Source organism: Microtus ochrogaster, chromosome 18 (assembly GCF_000317375.1).
Source record: "Microtus ochrogaster isolate Prairie Vole_2 chromosome 18, MicOch1.0, whole genome shotgun sequence".
Taxonomy (NCBI): domain Eukaryota; kingdom Metazoa; phylum Chordata; class Mammalia; order Rodentia; family Cricetidae; genus Microtus; species Microtus ochrogaster.
Genome location: NC_022020.1, coordinates 43,584,308 through 43,598,336, shown reverse-complemented (window position 1 = coordinate 43,598,336; position 14,029 = coordinate 43,584,308). Strand labels below are relative to the sequence as shown.

Below are 14,029 nucleotides of genomic sequence, written 5' to 3'. Positions count from 1 at the left end.
GGCTAACTCTCGCACCTGGACTAGCCCATTTCTAATAATGTGTGTAGCCCACGAGGTGGCTTACCAGAGAAGATCTTAACCTACGTCTGTCTGGAGTGGGAGAATCATGGCGACTCACTGACTCAGCTTCTTTCTCCCAGCCTTCTGTTCTGTTTACTCCGCTACCTATGTTTTAACCTATCAGGGCCAAGTAGTTTCTTTATTGCTTAACCAATGAAATCAACAGATTGATATATGACACTCCCACATCAACAGGCCATATCCGAGAGGAAGATTTGAATGTCTGGGTCACATTGTCAATGTTTTCTTCTGTTATTCTTTTATGACTTCATGGTTCCTCTTTTCTTCTGGACCAGCAGCTTCTTACATACTAGGACCTTCGAACAAGTCTTTGTTTGCACCTATGATTTCATAAGATTTTACTCTTGGACTGAGGAGATGATCCAGGTGGCGAAAAAAGTTGCTATATATAAAACCACAGGCTCAGTGGAAGACCTTGTCTCAAAAACAAATGTGGAAAGCAATAGAGGAAGACCTCCTCCTCATGTATACACAGATACACAGACTAGAGAGAGAGAGAGAGACAGACAGACAGACAGACAGACAGACAGACAGAAAGAGAGAGAGAGAATTGCTCTTTAATTCATCTCATCTTTGAAAATACGAACTCAATCTTCTTAATTATTTTCTTTGTTTTTATGTTCCACTAATGAATTTTTAAAGTAATGTCATTTTTAGTTCCAGGAATTTCTCTCTAATCCCATGATTATATGATTATATATGATTATATGAGCTTCACTCTTATTCTAGGTGTTTCCCCTGTGGGCCATCACCTCTTTGGCAAACCTCTGCCTCCAAAAATATTTATAATTTGTAATGGTAGCAAAATTACAGTTACGGAATATCAGTGAAAAGAATATTATAGTTGGGAGTTACCAAACCTGAGGAACTGTATTAAAGGGTCACAGCTTTGGGAAGGTTGAGAATCTCTGTTCTGAAGGGAAAGCATACATATTTGCAATTACATACAATAAAGTGCTTCTGCTTTCTAATGTACAGGCTAAGTACTATGGAGCCACGCGTGACAAAGTTTCAGTTTTCTAACAGCGTCATGAATCTTTCTCTCATTCGTCAACAGTCACATGAAGAAATAAATACTGCTTTAGAGCTGTTTTTTTTTATCAGAAAGTTTATTGCATTCATCTATAAACCTACTTGGCAGAATAAATGACAGCAAAACCAATGCTGAGGAGGTTTGTCATCTTTGGAAAAGAGAGATAGCTTAACACTCAAAGCGTTAATTTTGTTTGCTGTTACCAAGTAAACCAGACTGCAGTTGGAATTTTTTTCCTTTTAAAATATATATAGATATTTTGCAATTTGCTCACATCAAAACAAAGCTGAGACAAAATAACGAACAGGGCTCTACGGGGCAGCTTACTGTGTGCCATCCCATGCTTCGTAACCAACCACTTCACACCAAGCCTCTGGACATGTCCATGGTATTAAAACTTTAAAATCAAAGTAGCCCTTAAGTGTTTCATTGAAATAATAAGGACATGTTACCCAGAGATGAAACATTCATTATTTTAAAACCGCAGCCCCCAAATTAACTGTTATGATTTTTGTCTTACTTGAACTGTAGAGCTCCAATATCAATGTGAATTATTGGTGATATTATGATGCTTATGTTGGACTTTAATATTTGGTTGAAAAGTTCCCCAGGACTGACCACTGTTACAGCCCACTGAGGTCCAAATGACCATATTTCCATAAAGTAGCCTGCATTTCTCTAGTCAGCGGTCCTTATGCTGATGGATTTGGCTATGGCACCCCGTGCTGCTCTGTTACAAGCTTCTAAGGTCAGTTTTTCTGTACTTGGTCAATACCCACAGAAACATTGCTAACCACATTGAATTCTGTCTGCTACTAGTACTCTACAGGGAGGGGCTCATGTCTAACACTGTGAATAATTATGAAAATTCCCTTATCATACAACTAACCACAATGATCACATTCTCCTAATGAAAGCAAGTATATGTGTTATCACTTGGGCAAGTTTGGGTGTAATGCAGTAAACGAGAGAAATTTTAAAACATCGACTTCTAGGCAAAGAGTAGTGGCTGGCATCACATTCTCATACGGCTGTCATGCGCAAGACATCGCAGACTCATTCGGTGCTTTTTTTCTTTCTGCCACAGGAGACTGGAGAGAAATTACAGCAAAACCTCTAGAAAATAGATTCCTCTCCAAAGACAACGAACGTGGGATTTATCATGTCTGAATTCTGAAGTGTTCTGACTTAGGAAAAGTCTCACAGGAACTGCTAGGTAAGCTCTAGATACGGGGCAGGACAGCGGCTTGTGTTAGGATGCGGGTCTAGGATGGCGATCTCAGTTGGACTCTACAGGGTAGCTTGCTGCTGCCGGCCATTTGGAGTCTTCCTCTGCTTTGTAGGCTTTCCTTGTACGCCTTTGCACACAAAGCTTTCTTCTTTTTCCCTCAAAGGGTAGAATGAAAAATAGAAACTTATCTCCAGAGAGTAACAGGGAAAACTCAAACTTACCCTCATGCTCAAAAAGAAAAAAAAAAAAGCAAGTGCTCAACTCTTTTTTATTTATTTATAACCAAGAAGGACTCCTGTGGCTGCTAACCCATGTGTCTGTTTAATGTTTGTTCCCTAGGAAGCAGTCAATGCTTAACTACTGGGGAAAAAAAATCAATTGTTTCTAAAGTATGCTCCAGCTAATAAAAGAGAAGTTGCCCTAAGTGTGTTTGCTGCAGATTTATTATTCACCTGATCAAATTACCCCATCATGAAAGGCATAGATAAAATGATAGGATGTTCCACCTGGAAGACTGACCAGACCAATACTTTATGGCTCCTGCTAGGAGACAGGCACGGAGCAGGCCATTATGAATGGACTCCAGCAGAAGGCTATGTAGGGTTTCCTATCTTTAGAACATCAGCGACTGCTACATTCTGCTATGATATTACATTGCTTTTCCCGTGCTCTGCGGGCTCGTGTGTGGTGATGCTTTCCCGTATCACATTGGCATTCTCATGAGATGAAAGCCCTGGGGTAAAGATGTGTCTGCAATAGTGTGCGCCGGGCAAGCCTCTGTTCTAGTCTACAGGGAACAGCCCATATTTAAACCCAATGTGGGATGATTTTTAGTCATGCCTGCATTTACTATGAAAAGTGTTCCAGTTTAGATGGTCAGTTGTCCATAACCGTGATGGAAGTCTTTAGTAACGTCACCTGTGGTACCCGCTCCTTCCTGAGTTTAACCACGGAAAGAAGAGCTCCACTGCGGGCTCTAGAAAGTTCCATTCCAGTGATCTGCTATGTACCTACGGCTACTATACTGTTTTAGTGACAGCCAGTTTAATAGGTCCAAATTGTATATTTTCATTTCCTCCAAAAGAAAAACGATGGATTTGTATTGAGCGGAAGATGAATGGCAATGATGCAACAAACAATGGCCATAGCATATTCTTGCCATTTAACAGTCCAAACACTACAAAACATAGAATATACAACTTAATGAAAATACAAACTAAAGAGGCATGGGTACATGTCACATTAGCAATGCAAAAGGCCAGCTTAAGCATAGTTTCTCTAAATCAACAATTAATAAGGAAAGTGCCCTTTTCCCAAATATGAACAAAAATATTTCAGTCACTTCTAGGGGAAAATTAAGGAGAACATTCCTCTAAGTCTATATTACAGCATGTATTACTAAAGGTTTATCACACCCAAGCATCTTACACTTCAATGTACACCCTCTGGCACTCGTCACACACTCACTCGATCAAAAATAAAACAATTGCATCTTTGTATTTATGAATAACTGATAAGGTATGAATCTGACATGGTGAATATGCATGGCAGAGACAGCAATTAGAATGATGTCATGAAACTAACATGGGCCAAAGGTCAAACAGAAATATCACATTTATGTACTGGTTTCTCCAATGCTTATGCTATATCTAAAATAATTTCAATTGTACATTTCTCGTTCTAAAAACAAAACCTTTTTGTATTTAGATTTGCTCCCATGGCTGGTGTTTATTAGAATTTGATGCAATTTTACTGCCTGACGGACTGCTTCCTCCCATGATCATACACTGCCTATGAAACGGAGTCCAAATGGAAAAACATTATGTAGAAGGACCCGGGAATATGTTCCTTGCCTCCTACATGTTCAGTAATTTCCATGGTCACTAAGTAAATGTGTGGTAACCTGAACAATCCTAGGGGTGTCTCTGTGATGGTAAGGACAACACATCGGTAATTTTCCAGGGATAATTACAGTGTCCCCTCAAGCCTGTGTCTCTGAAAGGTTTTGCCAAGTTCACCCCATCAGCTAGCATCTTACAACAAGTCACTGGCTTTGCAGCTCCTAACCTAACCACAATGCGAAATGATGAAGTGCTCTCCTTCCAGACCACCTGTTTACAACACACCGTGCTGGGCGTCGGCCTCAGCCAGGAGCTTTCTGGTATGCGTCCAACAACTGCTTATTGGATTAGTTCACGTCATCTGCAGCATCAACTGGAAGATGGAGACCTCGACAGCGGGCCTGGAAAGAGTTCCAGCGCTCACCCAGAATTCCTTAGATGTCATTCACTGTTGCCGCCGCTGCTGCTGCTGCTGCTGCTGCTGCTGCTGCTGCTGCTGCTGCTGCTGCTGCTATTGTTGCTGCCGCCACCGCCACCACCACCACCATCCTCTGTCTTGGGGGAGGATGAACTGTCCCTTACTGGCAGCAGGTCATAATGGCAAGGGATGTGACTGTTCTTTGGAAGGTCATATGGATCTTGGGTGAGATGACCATTATTGCTGAATATTCCTTGAACAACGCTCACTGTAGGTTCTGTAATAGCCAGTAACAACAACAAAAAAAAATATCAGCAAGGGAATTTTTTTAAGATGATGCTCTTTCTTTCAAATATAAAACACAACAGAAGTAGTTTATAAAAATCTACAGAAATAGTTTTTTTAAAAAAATTGTAATCTTACGGTGGATCTTATAGTTATTCACACAATTGGCACCCAGAAATAGTATTCAGAGAAAAGGATGTGGAAATCAAGAAGATGTGCAGAAACCACAAATATGAACCATTGTCTCAAAATACCTTGGGAATAACCTAGCCCAAGCCCCTGACTCTACAGGGAAAAGTGTTCTTAGAGGTTGCCTCAATTTATGGAGATACTCAACATCTTCACAAGGTTAGCCCTAAACACTGAGCTGAGTTCTCATCTTATTGTGATGGGCTTAAAGAAGAGTCGGGGGATGCCATAACTGACAATAAACAAACAAATAAACAAACAAACAAACAAACAAATAAATTTACTGTAAGTTTCTCCATTAACAAGATATTTTATACTGTATCTATGGACAGAGAGACTAAAATAAATATACCTCCTATCAAATCAACATTGGCAGCAATGTTTTATTTTTTTCCCAAATGACATTCACAGAAGGCACTCAGAGTAAGTATAATTTTGTATTTAATTCCTCCTACTTCATACCAGATTCATATGAGACTACATCTGACATATTACGTAAGTTTAAAATAAAAGTGTTCCAGTTCTGCTAAAAGCATTGTGTTAGCATCATGGATACGGCCAGGAAATGGAGTCACCTGTTCCGTCCCCTCGAGCCATTTGTTACCTGCTGTTTAAACTAATATATGGTTCATATGCTCCTTCACATGGGTGCTAAAATATTTACCATGCTTGTAAAACAAAAGATGATGGCCATGTGGAAAATAAGGGAAATAAGTTTTAAGTTGCTAAATGTCGTTTCCCTGAAAAATTCAGTTCATATCAATTAATACAATCTTTGTAAAACACAGTCGCGTATAAAACACGGGCTTACTTAGAATTGTTTCAAACACGGTCTTATGGCAAGGTTCTTTAAGATGTGGACAGAGAACTCACCAACTTCGTAGACATTCCTGTTGGCCGAAGTTGAGTTATTGATCTCCGCATATGGGGAGTCTCTCCGCGCGGGCGACTTCATCTCCACATAGCCACACTCGGAGCTTTTAGGCAGGAGCGCAGGTGGGTCTTTAATTGTGGCATACGGGTTTTCAGAGCTGCTTAGGGAGCAGTTGCTGGAATTATAGTCAGAGTTCTTTCCCAGATCTGAGAAGGAAAAGGGAAGGAAAGGAGTAAGTGTGGTTCACGGGCACCGTTCTTTCTGGGTGGTAATTTCCTTGGGCAGATTACTTTGTTTGCTTTATGGGTAGGTTTCTCTAATGGTATATGCTAAAAACAATGCACCCTTTCTACTTATTTTGAAGACCATTTGATATAAAATGGCCCATCTATAACGTAATTTTACCTTCCCTCTAAGGGGGATTGCTAAGAAAAGTGTCATGGGTCTAGTTTCATTTCGATGATCACATTCAAATACAATTAATTCTGTTCTGACTCTATGAGGAAATTTACTAGTTAAAGCCTTTAAATCAATAGTCAGGAGTTATGGCCCAGAAACACAGGCTATTTCTAGTATCATAGAAAGAAGGGCATTTCTGCCATGGAAACTCTCTGTAACCCTTCGGTACTGGATAGCGCATTGCTCAAAGCCATTGTGGAGGGCCGGTGTTAATTGCCGGTCCTGTCTTACTGCCTGCTGCTTCCCAGTCCACATTTGTCTCTCCCCAGACATTGTTTCATTTCAAGAAAATAGGAGTATTCCCTCCAAAAACTGAAACGTTTGCCTTCTCAAATAGATCCGCTTATCGTCAGTCTCTCCATATCCACCAAACATGTTGCTGCCTTATTACAGCGACGGTCACATTGAAAATTCCAGGCCATCTTAGTTAATTCCACGTTGGCTTGTTTTAAAAATTGTTTCATTCTCTGAGCTACATCTTCAAATCTACACCGTACCTTTTAAGGACTTCCCCATGTAACTTCTCTCCAGTCCGAAAGTGCCTGTGAGGGAGGGAGAAGGGAAACCCAGCCCGTGAGGACAGAAAGGAAAAGGAAACAAGCCCCCCATCTCACATCACGGCAGGTGATTGCTCCAGCGTGAGTCACCGTGGCTCTGCTCTGAAATCTCTGTACCCCATCAATCATGCCAAGGCCTGGACCCCCGTGGGCAGTAGGCATGGATGCACATGTCTCATCCTTCACCTGCTTGTTTGCAGGGTTTGGGGAAAGGTAGAGGAATGTATATAGGAACAGAGAGACAAGCAGAGAGGAAACAGCAACCTGAACCAACTTTGCGCTGAATAACGCGAAGGATGTAGTGGAGGCTAAACCCGAGAGGTCACTCTCTACCAGCTCCTTCAAGGCTCTGATGGTTTTTTCACACAGTTTTCTCAGTCACTAGGATTCAGCTGTAGCATCATCTGCGTTCTAAGTGCGTTGACTTTAACACCTTATCAGTCAATGCTAGAACCTGACCATTTTTATTAACTTTTATTTGAAATTGTTGACTTTGTCAGGTTTCTTGAGGGTGGGCATCTGTAGAGGAGTCTACCCTAGACAAAACAAGTAGTTGTTTTGTTCTCAAATATCTGAACTTCATGGAGGTGGCTGTTGGTTTGGAATAAATTGCTCTGCTCACCCTGGGAAAAATGAAATCTGTTGGCGGTGAACATTTCAGCAAACACTGAAACCAGTGAAGCCGTAAAGCACCTTTGACAGAGATTGTAATCACCAATCCATAGCACCCAAATTCCTGAGAAGACACAAAGTCCCCTCTGGTCTGATTTTTTTGCCGCCTCGTGTAAATGCTACATTGCCATTCTGGTGCTGAACGGGAGACAAGGGTCCCACTGGAGCCATTGGGAGAGAGGAAAAGGCAATACATGGGAGCCAAGGCACTTAGCTTCTCTCACTCCCTAGCAGCATAACTTTAGGGCTTAGCTCCAAGCGTCAGTCTTCTCTTCCTCAAAACCTGCACTCCAGCCTTACATAGCTATTCTCACCATTAAGTGAAATAGAACACACACACACACACACACACACGCACACACGCACACATGCACACGCCTTGCAGACTTTGAAGCACCATCTACATGAATGGAGTTTCAATTACTGTAACATTTAAGTTGTCAAAACACCATCAGCATCAGCCCTTCAGGATGTTTTTTTTTTTAATCTTTCAAAGCAATGTTAAGGACTTAGTTAAAGCAGAAAGGGGGAAGGAAGAGGGGAATGGAGGGAGAGCGAGGGTAGGGGAGCATTCTTCCATGGCTTCTGCGTCAGGTTCCTGCTCTGACTTCTATGATGGATTGTACCCTGGAAGTGTGAGATGAAAGAAACCCTCTCCTCCTCTGAATGGCTTTTGGCTAAAGGTTTTTCATCGCAGCAGCAGAATGAAGCCAATACAAAGGGGGTGCACACATGCCCCTTCCTGGATTACCAACCTTCCCCCAACTGACGAGCAAACTGCACCATGTGTTGGGCAGTGTACCCCAGAAGCTGGCACCCACAATTCGTGATCAGGAGGTCCTCAAAATTAAAACAATTTCCTAGTAAAATGGTATTACTTGCCTGCCATTTTAACTCTCTTTCGGGTGTGTGGAGGGGTTCCCCCAAGGCTGTACAGGGTGCGCTCCACAAATGACTGGCTACAGAGCAGATGTGAGAATTTGGCCATTTGCTCTTAAGCCAGACAGGAAATAAAACTACAAGGCAGAGCCAGTCTTCGCATGAACCCTCATGGGAAGGGGGAAGGAGATCACAGCTTTGTAATATGCTCTTAGTGGATTGAAATGAGATTATTATTGCCAATTAGCTAAAATAACTATTTTTTTAAGTTTCTCAATTTTTAATTTGCAATATGGTAACTATCAAGTAGCCATAGTCTACAACAGCAAGGGGCCCTTTGGGGTATTCAAATAAATGTGTAAGAATATAAATCCATCCTGATTGCAAAAAGCTTATGGACCACTAATCTCATGACTGTTTCCACACCTGAAAAAGGGGAGGGATGTTGAAGGTGGCATTCAGTAGTAAGAAGGAACACGCTGTCATTTTTTTTTTTTTTTTAGCAAGGGAGCCTACGTCATGGTAAAAGCTGACAGGGTTCAAAGGCCAGTTCTAACAGGTTTTCAAAACATGTTTCTGGGCCTTGTGGAAATCACCCCAGCTTTTTATGGCTCATTAACTGTCACATGGAGCTGAGAACTACCTCTCAGAGCTCCGGTGAGAACTGAGCTAACGTGGATGAAGTTTCTAGCGGGCAGAGATGTTTGTCTCTCAATTCTGGAACAACGTAATAACTCAGAAAGTGATCATCGAACAAATAAGACATTAAGGCTAGTAGTAATCCCTATAGAGGAGTTAGACCTAATTCCGTTATTTAGGCATGTTTCTGGTGGGTGGCTATAGCGCGCACACAGCAGGATGAGTGCTTAGACTGTCGAGAATGCGCATGCGCGTGTGGGCCTCACCAAGCTCATTGAGGTAGCCGCCTTGCTTCCAGTCGGCTGGCAAGGTCCCCGTGCAGTCCACCAAGGCACCTCTCTTCCCAGGATTCTCGTTTTTAAGATTCACAAAGAGCTGGTTGTTTTTCGACTATGAAAAGAAAAACACGATTTAAGAGGAGACCACACTGGGGGAAAGCAGTTTCAGGGGTTAATGGCAAGGCCCTTCCCTCAAGGGAGGGGAGGGGAGAAAGAGGTGAGGGGGCCCATTCCTGGCTGAGTGGACATCTCTCAGTACTCACGACATTTCACACTGTCACCTTTTACCAATTAGACTTTATTTGAGCTATAAACGGAGAATTTTAAAGAAAAGAATTGTGGGTCTGAGTTCTATCACAGTCTCCATGCTGTGGGACCCCAGCGCCTTGGCCATTCTGCTAAACATGCGCATGCGCATGAGAAGCTGTACGAGATGGGGTGGGAGGATGAACATGACATCTGGGCAACGCGAGGTTCTATTTAACTCTCTGACACCACCGTAAAAACCCAGCAGTGTCAATAATGACAGTGGATTAAATTAATTAATCCCCCCTTTTGTTCTGTTCCTTCTTTCCCTAATAGAGAGCTGGACAGTGATGAGCCAGAAGATGGAGCCTGGGGACAGGGGGAAGGAGAGTTTGGAACTCAGAGCATCCTGGGAGGTCACAGAAATACAGGTGGTGGGAAAGGATTGATGTGGTGATTTCACAATAAGTATGCTTTTATTAGCATCATCATGATTAAACATTGTCTTAATCTCAGGTAAAATTAGGAACACAGTGAGGCCTGTTGGCGACGAGACCTTAATGCCCACAGCAACAGTGGAGGAGGCTGGAAGCCATTATTACTTAGGCCCTGGTGAGTTCCCTGGAGATGCTAAGACACACTTAGAAGGTAGTTAGGAGAATCAGGTGTGCACAGCGCACAAAATAACTAGGGCGGCAGGGGCGAGCTGCAGACCTCGTGAATGTGTGTTCCTTATCTCTCTCCCCTCCCCACTTTCTGATTCTTGGGGCATTTCCCCCCCTCACCTTGGCAATGGTCAACCTGTCCCTGTTATTGACATGAGGGGATGAGGCACACTGGCTGAGTGTGTGGTAGCTGGGGTTGGTGAAGTAGTGGCTGTTGGCATTTCCACCGTTGCTGTGAGGCAGGGTTTCTGCAAAAAGAGAGGAAAGGGTTAATTGAAAATGACAGTACAGATGTTTCCCTCTCCTGCCCAACCTACTCCTCAAAGCCCCTGGAAGGGCAGACACCCACTATTGCCTCTTTGGAAATTGTGAAGGCATTGGCGGAGGATGGGAAGACCGTTCTGAGCTTTGGGGCCTTAGTTTGGGAAGAACAGAGACATCATCACTTGCAACAACACAGCTGTACCCACCTGCTTCTTTAAAAACACTTGATTTCTTGACACAGTAGTTCTGCACGGAAAATATACTCTTATGTAAATTTCCTATTTTGCATATTCTGCCAGAATTATAATATTTATAAGCATATTGCCAGGGTCCTTCAGTAATTGCTCAAGACCGAGTAAGATTGTCAGTTTCTTCAGTTTAAGAGTTTACTGCTTTTGAAGGTTGACTGGATTCAAAACAGGTGTTTATAATGGAGCGCCTTGGTTCTCGCTAATACCGCAGGCCGGTCTCCTGTATAACTAGGCTCTCAACAGTTAGTGCTACATGCAGGTGCAGAGACGGAGGATGCGGCAGAAGCACACACACGGGAAAATGCGCCGTCTCTCCTTTTCTCCTCCCCACTCGTATAGGACAGAGTTGGGATTGGCTGTTCAGCAGATTCTATCCACAAAGGAAATTGCCTAAATATAAAGCAACCATTCATCTACCCCAATTTAAAAATCCTCACAGAGGGGTGGAGGTGGCTAAGTGATTCAGGGTGCTTGTTGCTCTTCCAGAGGACCCAGGTTCAATGCCAAGATTCCAAGCACCCATGTTGGGTGGCTCACAACCATCTGTAACTCCAGCTCCTCTGGGGATCTGTCTGCTTCTTCTGGCTTCAACAGTTATCTGGATACACATAAGCAACACAGGCTTGCATACACACACATACACACATGCATACACACACATACACACATGCATACACACATGCATGCACATACACTCACACAAACAATAAATCTTTTCCAAAAGCCTCTGGCAAAACTGAAAGTGGTAATTTTACTACAGGTGAATTGTAAACCACATCTCTAGGCACATGGGCTTCTTCCGAATGCATGGTCACCTCCCGGAAAACAGCAAGACACAATGGACACACAGCCAAACACCAAATTCCTGAAAGAAGCAGGCGAAGCCTAAATTTGGGAGGCAGGACATGCCGCCCTGCACTGCAGTCCTACCCGCAATGGTATAATCTGCATTGATGACCCTCATGGCAGGGGTGTAGGTCACCGCCGGCATGCTGGACTCTTTCCTCTTCTGCTTCTGTCTGTAGATAATGAACAGTGCCAGCAGGAAGAGCACAACAAGGACCAGGATGATGATGCCCGCTATGGCACCGATCTGATAGGAATCAGCGGGAAGGGCCGTGCTGGTCCGGCTTAAGCTGTTCAGGTTGCCCACGATGATGACACCAGCTAGGAGAGGGTGGAAACAGGCTGAGTGTGGATGACGGTGGGTGTTATAAAGGTCTGCTCTCTACGTGAAACAAAGCATACACACTCCCACTGGCCTAATGCCTAGGTGTTTTCACTCCATGAAACACTAATTTGGAAACAGAGCAGGGGAAAAACAGACATTCTTTGTTTTCAGATGTTGTTGGTGTCTCTGTTCTTGACTCTAAGCCCCTAGGAGACAGGGGCTCACAGCCAAACACCAAATTCCTGAAAGAAGCAGGCAAAGCCTAAATTTGGGAGGCAGGACATGAACCCTGAGATTCAAAAGCAGGGATAGGAGCAACTTGTGTATTTCATATTAAACACAGACTGGCTTGGATAATGATTTATCTAATTTTTGTTTTGCTTTAAGCATTATCTAGTACTGATCTTACACTGGAATAATCCTAAATGCCCACTGTCTAACTCAAACTTTCACTTATCTTTAACATTTATTTTTCATACAGGGTTTCTCTGTAGCTTTGGAGCCTGTCCTGGAACTCACTCTGTAGACCAGGCTGTCCTTGAACTCACAGAAATTCCCCTGTCTTTGCCTCCCAAGTTCTGGGATTAAAGGTGTGCAGCCCTATCGCTTGGCCTATCTTTAGAACTTTTAAGAGTGATTTACCTTCTAAACCAACGCAGCTCCAGTATAACCCTAGTGCAATGGGCCTCTTACTGCTAGAGATACTGTCCTCTGAAAAGCTAGTTTGAATAGCAGAAAGATTTCTCATGATAGCACCTAGTAACAACACCTGATTCAGAAAACCGTGGTTAAATATATATGGTTTTATATGTCAGTTATGCCTAAATAAAATTTAAAAAGTTCATGAATTTTAGACTAAGAAAAGCATGGCATCGAAGCTGTGACATTCTAAGCATTAACTCCGTGACCTTGGGGACACTGACTACCTTCTGTAACTTTGACCATGTTTCCTTATCTATTAAAGGCAGCAAAAGCAAAACATCCACCAGCAACCACATAACTAACAAGCTAAGCCATATACGCTTCCATGAGGCTAACCCAAGATAACCCAAGTGAGAGTACTCAATACTGGTGTCCGTGGTGGCCACACACTGAGAGACAGCCCTTGTCATTTACTAGTGCTTTACCTTGGTCACAGCGGGCTCCTTTCCATCCTGGACTACAGTAGCAGGTGCCGGTGATGTGATCACAGGTGGAGTTGTTCAGACAGTCACAAATCTGGCGACAGCCATAGCCGTATGTTCCCGCGGGGCATTCTGGGAAGGAGACGAAGCCATATTTCTCAAACTTCCCAAGGAAATGAAACTATACTTCCCAAGTCCGGAGGATCCAGACCAAAGCTGTCTTCGTTGGTGTGCTCTGTGTATCAGGTGCTGAGCCCCACCCACGGGTTTTGGCTTAGAGAGACCTGTGCCACCAGAGGTGTGGGAAGCCAGATGGTGGTTCTTGAGCCCTGGTGGGGATTCACAATCCTGCTGCTCAGGACTGAGCCAGTCAACATTATGGCTCAGCTCCTAACACATTTAACTGCTAAATGCCCACTTCTCTGATATATATAGAGGGTCTGTGGGACCCCGGTGGAACAGATGAAAACATAAGAAGCAAATTAATGCGACTCCTACAATCAGATCTGTGGGTCAGAGGGAATGGGACCCACAGTGTACACTAGAGATGATTCCTAGAGAGCACACATAATTTTATGTAGACTCTGGAGCTCCTCTTGAAGACACTTGGGTTAGCTCTCATTAGGAGCAGTTTGGGTTATAGTCTAGGTAAGTGTTTCACTTGATATAGAATGCCCCAGTGTAGACTCGGAGTCTAACACAGTAGGACTCTTAGGCTGTGCTCTAATTTCAAAGAAGAGTGCAGGTGAAAGGAATCTAAACCTGAGCATCTTCAACGCCGATGTTGTTTGCGAAATGAACAGCAGGGGGAGATGTGTCATTGCTACCAGGTCTGGCAACCAGGATTGCTGGTTTTAAGCACTGGGAGCAAG

The 14,029-nt window shown here is 43.3% G+C and overlaps 1 protein-coding gene across 1 annotated transcript in view; it reads right to left on the bottom strand.

The window, feature by feature from the left end:
• Positions 1–1,183: 1,183 nt before the first annotated feature.
• Positions 1,184–14,029, bottom strand: part of Megf10 (multiple EGF like domains 10) — a 149,523-nt gene continuing 136,677 nt past the window's right edge. The window contains exons 19-25 of the mRNA XM_013349584.2: positions 13,161–13,289; positions 11,793–12,029; positions 10,468–10,595; positions 9,425–9,548; positions 6,909–6,953; positions 5,952–6,158; positions 1,184–4,881 (exon numbers count right to left, since the gene is read on the bottom strand). Of these exons, the coding sequence (XP_013205038.2) occupies positions 4,628–4,881; positions 5,952–6,158; positions 6,909–6,953; positions 9,425–9,548; positions 10,468–10,595; positions 11,793–12,029; positions 13,161–13,289 (1,124 nt within the window). The 3' untranslated portion in view covers positions 1,184–4,627. The remainder of the gene's footprint in view (positions 4,882–5,951; positions 6,159–6,908; positions 6,954–9,424; positions 9,549–10,467; positions 10,596–11,792; positions 12,030–13,160; positions 13,290–14,029) is intronic.